General features: G+C 39.8%; 1 protein-coding gene across 1 annotated transcript in view; it reads left to right on the top strand.

Annotated features, from left to right (window-relative positions):
• LOC133563672 (protein arginine N-methyltransferase 8-B-like) overlaps positions 1 to 12,330 on the top strand; it is a 108,446-nt gene that overhangs the window by 48,275 nt on the left and 47,841 nt on the right. The window contains exon 4 of the mRNA XM_061917942.1: positions 3,377 to 3,440. Coding sequence (XP_061773926.1) covers positions 3,377 to 3,440 — 64 coding nt within the window. The remainder of the gene's footprint in view (positions 1 to 3,376; positions 3,441 to 12,330) is intronic.

Raw genomic sequence — 12,330 nt, 5'->3', positions numbered from 1 at the left:
AAGGAATATAGAGATGCACTTACTTTTATACCTGTTGGGAGTACATTCCACATTGATGTGGCATAGAAAGAGAATGAGTTAAGACCTTTGTTAGATCGGAATCTGGGTTTAACGTGGTTTGTGGAGCTCCCCCTGGCGGTCATTTACGTTAAGGAAGTAGTTTGACATGTACTTCGGTATCAAGGAGGTGTAGCGGATTTTATAGACCAGGCTCAGTGCAAGTTGTTTTACTCCGTCCTCCACCCTGAGCCAGCCCACTTTGGAGAAGTGGGTTGGAGTGAGGTGTGATCTGGGGTGGAGGTCTAAAAGTAACCGGACTAGCTTATTCTGGGATGTTTGGAGTCTAGATTTGAGGGTTTTGGAGGTGCTGTAAGAGTTGAGAATAAAAGTGTTGGTCCTCCAAGTATGAACCCCTTACTTGATCCATATTTGTATCCAATGAGAGAATGAGTTAAGACCTTTGTTAGATCGGAATCTGGGTTTAACGTGGTTTGTGGAGCTCCCCCTGGCGGTCATTTACGTTAAGGAAGTAGTTTGACATGTACTTCGGTATCAAGGAGGTGTAGCGGATTTTATAGACCAGGCTCAGTGCAAGTTGTTTTACTCCATCCTCCACCCTGAGCCAGCCCACTTTGGAGAAGTGGGTTGGAGTGAGGTGTGATCTGGGGTGGAGGTCGAAAAGTAACCGGACTAGCTTATTCTAGATTTGAGGGGTTTGGAGGTGCTGTAAGAGTTGAGAATAAAAGTGTTTGTCCTCCAAGTATGAACCCCTTACTTGATCCATATTTGTATCCATCAAAGTGCACACACTCACTAGTAAGTAACACATTTTTCCCCATGTCTGGTATTCATCCGCATGGCCATGCTTTATTGGCAATTTTTCAAATTGCGTGATGATACAAAACCAGCACAACTAAATTCATGTATGTCTTAAAATATACAGCAAAACAATTGTTTTAAATGGAAATGTGTAAAAAGGATATCTGCAGTGTGGTCGGTTTGACGGTTGAAAGATGCTCAAAGATGCTGATCACTTTTTGTCCACTGAAATAAAAGGCTTTTTCTTTTTTTACCCCCATGTGTTTACACCAGGGGTGTCCAAAGTGCAGCCCGGGGGCCGTTTGCAGCCCGGGGGTTATTTTTTAACGGCCCCACGGCACATTCTAAGAATACATCCATCCATCCATTTTCTACCGCTTATTCCCTTTCGGGGTCACGGGGGGCGCTGGCGCCTATCTCAGCTACAATCGGGCGGAAGGCGGGGTACACCCTGGACAAGTCGCCACCTTCTAAGAATACAATTGGAAAAAATTAAGAACACAAAAAGTGTTATAAAAGAGCAAACAGGTGAAATATAACAAGAAATTATTGCAATGCTTACTCTTATAACAAAAAGCTGCCATGCAGGCTGTTTCTTTCTTTAAAACATAATAATGAATCAAAATCAATGTCATTTTAAATTATTGACCTATTTCAGATTACGTCACATTAAATATTCCACTTAAAAAAAATTTGGGGGGGGGGAAATGTTGCATATTTTGTGTTTTGCCATACAAAAAACTGAGCTGTTTTTGTTTTTAAAGAAGGGCCTAAAACATACAAACAACAAACAAACAACATTAAAATTTAAAATTGACAGATATATCTGAAGTTGATCGAGATTATTGTGCTAAAAGTAAACTGTAAAAAAAATGTTATATTTTATTTTTTAACACTTTAATGAGTAGGACAGTTTTGGATCCCCAATTATTTTAGTGTGATTTGTTTTTAAGTGTCATTGCTCAAAAAAATAATAATGAATCAAAATCCAAAATTAAGGCTCCAATTATTATATAATCTCAAATATTCCACCTAAAAAAGTTATTGGGTGAAAAAATTGCATATTTAGTGTTTTTTCCATTTTTTTTTTCCTAATGTTGATCTAGAGATTTAAACGTTGAATAATAATGAAAATAGTAATACTGAATATGACAAAATAATAATGAATCAAAATCCATGTCATTTTAAATCAATTAGAAATTTTTTTGGGGGAAAATGTTGCATATTTTGTGTTTTGCCATACAAAAAACTGAGCTGTTTTTTTTTTTTTTTAAAGAAGGGCCTAAAACATACGAACAACAAACGTAAACAACATTAAAACTTAAAATTGACGGATATATCTGAAGTTGATCTCGAGATTATTGTGCTAAAAGTAAACAGTAAAAAAAATGTATAATTTATTTTTTAACACTTTAATAAGTAGGACACTTTTGGAGCCCCAATTATTTTAGTGTGATTTGTTTTTAAGTGTCATTGCTCAAAAACATAATAATGAATCAAAATCCAAAATTAAGGCTCCAATTATTATATTATCTCAAATATTCCACCTAAAAAAGTTATTGGGTGAAAAAATTGCATATTTTGTGTTATTTCCATTTTTTTTCCTAACGTTGATCTAGAGATTTAAAACTTGAATAATAATGAAAATAGTAATACTGAATATGACAAAATAATAATGAATCAAAATCCATGTCATTTTAAATCAATTAGAAATTTTTTTGGGGGAAAATGTTGCATATTTTGTGTTTTGCCATACAAAAAAACTGAGCTGTTTTTCTTTTTTTTTAAAGAAGGGCCTAAAACACACAAACAAGAAACGTAAACAACATTAAAACTTAAAATTGACGGATATGTCTGAAGCTGATCTCGAGATTATTGTGCTAAAAGTAAACAGTAAAAAAAATATGTAATTTATTTTTTAACACTTTAATGAGTAGGACACTTTTGGATCCCCAACTATTTTAGTGTGATTTGTTTTTAAGTGTCATTGCTCAAAAACATAATAATAAATCAAAATCCAAATTTAAGGCTCCAATTATTACATAATCTCAAATATTCCACCTAAAAAATGTATTGGGTGAAAAAATTGCATATTTAGTGTTTTTTCCATTTTTTTTTTTCCTAATGTTGATGTAGAGATTTAAAACTTGAACAATAATGAAAATAGTAATACTGAATAATGACACATTTTTAATATTTTTTGGACCAAAATGTATATTTTCTATCTATATATTGCATTGTTTTTTAAAATAAAAAATATGAAAATGGCCCCCCCGCTTGCTTTGATTTTTCAGTGTGCGGCCCTCAGTGGAAAAAGTTTGGACGCCCCTGGTTTACACCATTGATCTTTTGACGGATCTCCACTTTCATGATGGGTACACTTCTTAAAATGTCCCATAGAGATGCAACAAAATGTGCGGTTGATTCGTTTTATTCTATCCGTGGACATTTGACAATTTAACCTCGTGCATCCTAAACCTCCGAATCCAACCAAAATCTAAATTCGATGGTGAGCTCTTGAACTAAAACTTTTCTTCCTTTCCCGCCACCCCCGCAGATTGAATGTTCCAGCATATCAGAATACTCGGAAAGAATCATCAAGTCCAACCACCTCGAGAGCGGTAAGAGCCACTCTCCTTTCTGCTAACAATGGCCGCTCATTAGGAACACTTGCATAGTCCAAGAATGACATTGTATCAGAAAGCCGTTATTGAGTTCCTGTAGACAACCACAGTGTATTCAACCGGGTATGCTATTGATCATCAATCAATGTTTACTTATATAGCTCTAAATCACTAGTGTCTCAAAGGGCTGCACAAACCACTACGACATCCTCGGTAGGCCCACATAAGGGCAAGGAAAACTCACACCCAGTGGGACATCGGTGACAATGATGACTATGAGAACCTTGGAGAGGAGGAAAGCAATGGATGTCGAGCGGGTCTAACATGATACTGTGAAAGTTCAATCCATAATGGATCCAACACAGTCGCGAGAGTCCAGTCCAAAGCGGATCCAACACAGCAGCGAGAGTCCCGTTCACAGCGGAGCCAGCAGGAAACCATCCCAAGCGGAGGCGGATCAGCAGCGCAGAGATGTCCCCAGCCGATACACAGGCAAGCAGTACATGGCCACCGGATCGGACCGGACCCCCTCCACAGGGTAGAGTGGGACATAGAAGAAAAAGAAAAGAAACAGCAGATCAACTGGTCTAAAAAGGAGGTCTATTTAAAGGCTAGAGTATACAAATGAGTTTTAAGGTGAGACTTAAATGCTTCTACTGAGGTGGCATCTCGAACTGTTACCGGGAGGGCATTCCAGAGTACTGGAGCCCGAACGGAAAACGCTCTATAGCCCGCAGACTTTTTTTGGGCTTTGGGAATCACTAACAAGCCGGAGTCCTTTGAACGCAGATTTCTTGCCGGGACATATGCAATGGATCATTGGTTTACCATGAATTAATTAACAAGTTGAAAAACTTATTCGGTGTCATGATCTGGGGTTTAGATCATGTTTTGTTTAGTTATGTTCTTTTAGTTTTGGACTCCATTAGTTCCTGTTTTTGTGCAGTCTTGTTTGTTTTAGTTTTGATGACGACTCAGTAGCTCCACCTGCCTCATTTGTTCGGATCACGCACCTGCTCTACTCAGAGACTATTATTATTTAAGCCTGTTTTGTCAGTTAGTCGTCCTGGCGACTAATGCTCTGTGTTGTTTTTTTCGTGCTCGTTTCATGCCACAGGTTTATGCTTGTTTCCATGCGATTGTTCGCTTCATGCTACGCAAAGTACGTTTTGTTTTTTCATGCCACAGTTAGCCAGTTTTTGTCTCTTGTCCATAGTTCTGTCAAAATGTTAGCTTTTGTACCTCCTTGAGTGAGAAGATAATTAAATATGTTCCTACCTTCAAGCCTGGTCCAGAATAGTCTGTTTACGTCCCGGGAGAACACCCCCCCGTTTTGACATTCAGGTGTCACCATTTAGTGGTTAATTGTACGGAATATGTACTGTACTGTGCAATCTACTAAAACAAGTCTCAATCAAGTTCCACCTCAGAAAACACTTGGCTCTCCAAGTACCGCCGTAATGATCAACATTAAAATACAGGAGCGTAGTAGGCCTAAGTGTTTTGACATTCGGGTGTTACCATTTAGTGGTCAATTGTACGGAATATGTACTGTACTGTGCAATCTACTAATACAAGTCTCAATCAAGTTCCACCTCAGAAAACACTTGGCTCTCCAAGTACCGTCATAATGATCAACATTAAAATACAGGAGCGTAGTAGGCCTAAGTGTTCATTAAAACAAGGCCGATGTTTTATTTAACAAGTATGTTTAATATTGTTGGCCACTGTAGCATTATACAAAGTTCGAACAGTAACACTGTGTTTGAAGATTTAATTAAGTCATTATTTGGCATACCACTAGATGGAGCCCACGTGCCAGTAGTGATGCCACAGTTTGGGAATCACTGCAATAGGTCAGCTTCCACAGCTTTTTATGTGCTAGAAAAAAAGTTTGGGAACCACTGATCAAACGTAAACGAGTACTCACCACATTTGTCCGACTGTTCAAGATTTGGTGCTGCAACCTCTTGTTCGTCCTTAATTTTATATCCGCACTGTCAGGCTCTGTCCGTCTTGAACCCCGAGATGCAGAACATGGTGAACATAACTCGAAGTACAAAAAAACAAGGTAGTAACAGTGAAGCTCGGAAGTGAACTCGGGAACATGCAACAGAAGCTAAACAGGAGACGGGGATCCAGCCCTGTGTGCAAGGCAGGCTGGTAAATAAAGACGCCTGATTGGCAACCTGGGACAGGTGAGCCCAGATTGCCAATCAGGGACAGGTGAGGGAGACAGCGATCAGGCCAGAAGAGGAGGGCTGTTAGTTTTGGACTCCATTGGGTCCTGTTTTTTGTGCACTCTTGTTTGTTTTGGTTGCGTATTAGTTTCACCTGCCTCTTGTGTTCGGGACGCTCACCTGGCTCTAATCAGGAGTCATTATTTAAGCCCGCCTTTGCGAGTCAGTCGGCCTGACGTCATTATTTGTGTCATGCAATGCCATAGTTTATGCTAAGGCCTGGCCAAGTAAGTTGTGTTTGTTTCATGCCACAGTTTATGCCGCTTGTTTACCTCATGCCCTGCCAAGATTTCTTGAGAAGATTAAAATATGTTCCTACCTGCAAGTCCTGTCCGGAGTGATCCGTTTGCATCACGGGTAAACAAACCTTGCAGCAAGCTTTGTCCCCCCCCCCCCCGCTTAACCCTGCCTGGAAAAAAGGAACTTAATACAGAAATAAGGAAAAATACAAAATAAAGCAAACAAACAAATTGAGTACCAAGCTTCACGCTGACAGTCCCGCATGTTAACCAGTGTCACCACATAAATGGGCGGTATAGCTCGGTTGGTAAAGTGGCCGTGCCAGCAACTGGAGGGTTGCAGGTTCGATTCCCGCTTCCGCCATACTAGTCACTGCCGTTGTGTCCTTGGGCAAGACACTTTACCCACCTGCTCCCAGTGCCACCCACACTGGTTTAAATGTAACTTAGATATTGGGTTTCACTATGTAAAGCGCTTTGAGCCACTAGAGAAAAGCGCTATATAAATATAATTCACTTCACTCCACATGACCATTGCTGGAAAAATTCTATACAGGAACACATTTACGCCCTACTGGGCATTGAAACACATCAACAGTGTACAAAATGTGTCATTTTGTGGCGCATTTAAAAATCAATACCACCCCATCAGCAATTATAACATTTTTTTGTGGTACTGTCAAAATTGAATCAGGCTTTTTCCATCTGGTAATCTCATGGTCCAGTCTGGGTTTGGAGGTTGCCAGGAGAACGGTACGTTTCGGACTGAATTGTGCCGAGTGTGACATTTGGTGGAGGAGGAATTATGGTGTGGGGTTGTTTTTCCCCAGGAGTTGGGCTTAGCCTCTTAGTTCCAGTGAAAGGAACTTTTAATGCTCCAGGATACCAAAACATTTTGGACAATTCGCTCTTCCAATATGACTGTGCACCAGTGCACGGAGCAAGGTCCATAAAGTCATGGATGAACTTGACTGGCCTGCACAGAGTCCTGACCGGAACCCGATAGAACACCTTTGGGATGAATCAGAACGGAGACTGAGAGCCAGGCCTTCTCAAATATCAGTGTGTCATTTTGTGGCGCATTTAAAAATCAATACCACCCCATCAGCAATTACAACATTTTTTTGTGGTACTGTCAAAATTGAATCAGGCTTTTTCCATCTGGTAATCTGATGGTCCAGTCTGGGTTTGGAGGTTGACAGGAGAACGGTACATTTCGGACTGAATTGTGCCGAGTGTGACATTTGGTGGAGGAGGAATTATGGTGTGGGGTTGTTTTTCCCCAGGAGTTGGGCTTAGCCTCTTAGTTCCAGTGAAAGGAACTTTTAATGCTCCAGGATACCAAAACATTTTGGACAATTCGCTCCTCCAATATGACTGTCCACCAGTGCACAAAGCAAGGTCCATAAAGACATGGATGAACTTGACTGGCCTGCACAGAGTCCTGACCTGAACCCGATAGAACACCTTTGGGATGAATCAGAACGGAGACTTCTCAAATATCAGTGTGTGACCTCACCAATGGGATTTTGGAAGATTGGTCGAAAATTCCTATAAACAAACTTCACAACCTTGTGGACAGCCTTCCGAGAACAGTTGAAGCTGTAATAGCTGTAAAAGGTGGACCTGCATCGTATTGAACCCTGCAGGTTAGGAACGGGATGGCACTTCAAGTTCATCTGTGAGTCGAGGCAGGTCGCCAAATTCTTCAGTCTGTAGTTTGGAGTTGGAACAAAGAAAGTCATTATAAGGATGAGCGGGGATCAGAAGTCATTATGATAGACTTTTCTATGACACTTCAGTAAACAAACGCTCAGGCCGTTCGGGCTCCAGTACTCTGGAATGCCCTCCCAGTAACAGTTCGAGATGCTACCTCAGTAGAAGCATTTAAGTCTCACCTTAAAACTCATCTGTATACTTATCCTTTAAATAGACCTCCTTTTTAGACCAGTTGATCTGCCGCTTCTTTTCTTTCTCCTATGTCCCCCCCTCCCTTGTGGAGGGGGTCCGGTCCGATGACCATGGATGAAGTACTGGCTGTCCAGAGTCGAGACCCAGGATGGACCGCTCGCCTGTATCGGTTGGGGATGTCTCTACGCTGCTGATCCGCTTGAGATGGTTTCCTGTGGACGGGACTCTCGCTGCTGTCTTGGATCCGCTTTGAACTGAACTCTCGCGGCTGTCTTGGAGCCACTATGGATTGAACTTTCACAGTATCATGTTAGACCCGCTCGACATCCATTGCTTTCGGTCCCCTAGAGAGGGGGGGTTGCCCACATCTGAGGTCCTCTCCAAGGTTTCTCATAGTCAGCATTGTCACTGGCGTCCCACTGGATGTGAATTCTCCCTGCCCACTGGGTGTGAGTTTTCCTTGCCCTTTTGTGGGTTCTTCCGAGGATGTTGTAGTCGTAATGATTTGTGCAGTCCTTTGAGACATTTGTGATTTGGAGCTATATAAATAAACATTGATTGATTGATTGATTGTAAAGAACATACTGTCATGGCTGTCCTGAGTCGGGACCCAGGATGGACCGCTCGCCTGTGTATCGGTTGGGGACATCTCTACGCTGCTGATCCGCCTCCGCTTGAGATGGTTTCCTGTGGACGGGACTCTCGCTGCTGTCTTGGATCCGCTTTGAACTGAACTCTCGCGGCTGTCTTGGAGCCACTATGGATTGAACTTTCACAGTATCATGTTAGACCCGCTCGACATCCATTGCTTTCGGTCCCCTAGAGGGGGGGGTTGCCCACATCTGAGGTCCTCTCCAAGGTTTCTCATAGTCAGCATTGTCACTGGCGTCCCACTGGATGTGAATTCTCCCTGCCCACTGGGTGTGAGTTTTCCTTGCCCTTTTGTGGGTTCTTCCGAGGATGTTGTAGTCGTAATGATTTGTGCAGTCCTTTGAGACATTTGTGATTTGGGGCTATATAAATAAACATTGATTGATTGATTGATCTTGGTCACACTTTTCTATTAAACACTATCATAGTACAAATATTTTTTTCTTTTCAAAGCCAACATCGACTTTCACGTTCCAGCCCGCCTGTTTGAGACTCCGGAAATAGAAATCTTTCAAAGAAGAGAATTGTGCATGAATATCCTCCCGAGCCAGCCTTTTCTGCAGTTGGCTTTTGTGTGTTGCATAACGGGTCTACTTTTTTTTTTTTCTTCCTTGAGATGTGTAAGAAATAGACTGAAAACAGATGCACTCTGCTGAGGACGCTGGTTCTTAGGAAGATACAGAGCCATTAAGTTCAGTGTGATGGCTGATAGCACTGTGGTTAGATTCATATTTCATTGGGGGCCAATGTGTATGTGTGTATAAATTGTATGTACACAAACCCAAAAATACCTTAAAATAATCAATCAATCAATGTTTATTTATATAGCCCCAAATCACAAATGTCTCAAAGGACTGCACAAATCATTACGACTACAACATCCTCGGAAGAACCCACAAAAGGGCAAGGAAAACTCACACCCAGTGGGCAGGGAGAATTCACATCCAGTGGGACGCCAGTGACAATGCTGACTATGAGAAACCTTGGAGAGGACCTCAGATGTGGGCAACCCCCCCCCCCCCCTCTAGGGGACCAAAAGCAATGGATGTTGAGCGGGTCTAACATGATACTGTGAAAGTTCAATCCATAGTGGCTCCAACACAGCCGCGAGAGTTCAGTTCAAGCGGATCCAAGACAGCAGCGAGAGTCCCGTCCACAGGAAACCATCTCAAGCGGATCAGCAGCGTAGAGATGTCCCCAACCGATACAGGCGAGCGGTCCATCCTGGGTCCCGACGAGCGGTCCATCCTGGGTCTCGACTCTGGACAGTCAGAACTTCATCCATGGTCATCGGACCGGACCCCCTCCACAAGGGAGGGGGGGACATAGGAGAAAGAAAAGAAGCGGCAGATCAACTGGTCTAAAAAGGAGGTCTATTTAAAGGCTAGAGTATACAAATGAGTTTTAAGGTGAGACTTAAATGCTTCTACTGAGGTAGCATCTCGAACTGTTACCGGGAGGGCATTCCAGAGTACTGGAGCCCGAACGGAAAACGCTCTATAAAAAAAAAAAAAAAAGCATAATAATCATATACTGTACATAAGCAATTATCCAATAATATCATGAGGCAAATCGTTATAAATTCATATTCATAAAGTATGTATTGTTACTTTCTAGAGTCTAGAGCAGGGGTCACCAACGCGGTGCCCTTAAGGACCAGATGAGTCGCCCGCTGGCTTGTTCTAAAAATAGCTCAAATAGCAGCACTTACCAGTGAGCTGCCTCTATTTTTTAAATTGTATTTTACTAGCAAGCTGGTCTCGCTTTGCTCGACATTTTTAATTCTAAGAGAGACAAAACTCAAATAGAATTTGAAAATCCAAGAAAAAATTTTAAAGACTTGGTCTTCACTTGTTTAAATTAATTCATTTTTTTTTTTACTTTGCTTCTTATAACTTTCATAAAGACAATTTTAGAGAAAAAAATACAACCTTAAAAATGATTTTAGGATTTTTAAACACATTTTTACCTTTTCAATTCCTTCCTCTTCTTTCCTGACAATTTAAAACAATGTTCAAGTACATTTATTTGTTTTATTGTAAAGAATAATAAATACATTTTACATTAATTCTTCATTTTAGCTTCTGTTTTTTCGACAAAGAATTTTTGTGAAATACTTCTTCAAACTTATTATGATTACAATTCAAAAAAAATATTCTGGCAAATCTAGAAAATCTAGTATCAAATTTAAATCTTATTTTAAAGTCGTTTGAATTTCTTTTAAAATTTTTGTTCTGGAAAATCTAAAAGAAATAATGATTTGTCTGTTAGAAATATAGCTTGGTCCCATTTGTTATATATTCTAACAAAGTGCAGATTGGATTTTAACCTATTTAAAACATGTCATTAAAATACTGAAATTAATCTTAATCAGGAAAAATTACTAATGATGTTCCATAATTTTTTTTTTTTTAATTTCTTCAAAAAGATTCGAATTAGCTAGTTTTTCTCTTCATTCTTTTAGGTTGAATTTTAAAGAGTAGAAATTGAAGATAAACTATGTTTCAAAATATAATTAGCATTTTTTTCGTGTTTTCTATTCTTTTAAACCGTTCAATTAAGTGTTTTTTTTATCATTCATTCTCTACAAAAAACATTCAGTAAAAGGAAAAAAAATGTACGACGGAATGACAGACAGAAATACCCATTTTTTATATATATATATAGATTTATTTATTAAAGGTCAATTGAGCAAATTGGCTTTTTCTGGCAGTTTATTTAAGTGTGTATCAAACTGGTAGCCCTTCGCATTAATCAGTACCCAAGAAGTAGCTCTTGCTTTCAAAAAGGTTGGTGACCCCTGCTCTAGATCAACGTGCTTCAAATAAATGTAAAAAGTAGTCATCTGAATAATGACGAGAGTAAGAGTGAATATTTGGTGAAGATAATACTTAAATACTGAGTAACTGGTGGGTAAAATCCACATTTTTGAGTAGCCATTTTCTATAGCTCATTTTTAATGGTATGAGCACTACGACCATATTCAGTCCGTGTGTGTGTGTGTGTGTGTGTGTGTGTGTGTTCTTGTCTTTCTATACTTCTTGAAAAATTAACACGGAAAAGTACCTTCCATATGAGGACTGGTGAACAAGTTAGGACCAAAATAATGGTTCCAATACGGAAAACCATTGCATCTAATAATCTAGGGGTCGGGAACCTTTTTGGCTGAGAGAGCCTTGAAAGCCAAATATTTTAAAATGTATTTCCGGGAGAGCCATATCATAATTTTTTAAGACTGAATACAACTAAATGTGTGCGTTTTTTAAGTAAGACCAACATTTTTAGAGTATAATAAGTCTCTAATTATTTTTAATAACATTGTTATTTCTTGAACAGGTGCTCTAGAAAAAAGATGGATGGATTAAAATGCATGAGAATGTTTTATATTTTGAACGTTATTTTTAACATTGTGATCACCAGCGGAATTATTCATTAATTATCGTGTTAAGCAATGTCAGCTCAGATTTATCCGAGAGCCAGGTATAGTCATCAAAAGAGCCACATCTGGCTCGAGAGCCATAGGTCCCCTACCCCTGTAATAATCAAAATTAGAGTGGTGCCAAAAGTGGTCAACATATGATATAACAAGTGTGTAAAAAATTTAAGTGCTCCCCCTCTGGCCAAAATATGTAGTGATAAGTGTGTGTAAGAAATTGAAATGCGCCCCATTTGGCGAAAATTAAAAAAAAAAAAATAGAATACATGCATATATATATATATATATTATATATATATATACGTAGGTGTGGGAAAAATCACAAGACTACTTCATCTCTACAGAACTGTTTCATGAGGGGTTCCCTCAATCATCAGGAGATGATTGAGGGATCTCCTGATGATTGAGGG

Source organism: Nerophis ophidion, linkage group LG12, assembly GCF_033978795.1.
Source record: "Nerophis ophidion isolate RoL-2023_Sa linkage group LG12, RoL_Noph_v1.0, whole genome shotgun sequence".
NCBI classification, from domain to species: domain Eukaryota; kingdom Metazoa; phylum Chordata; class Actinopteri; order Syngnathiformes; family Syngnathidae; genus Nerophis; species Nerophis ophidion.
The sequence above is the reverse complement of the archived record's forward strand: the minus strand, read 5'-3'. Positions and strand labels throughout refer to the sequence as shown.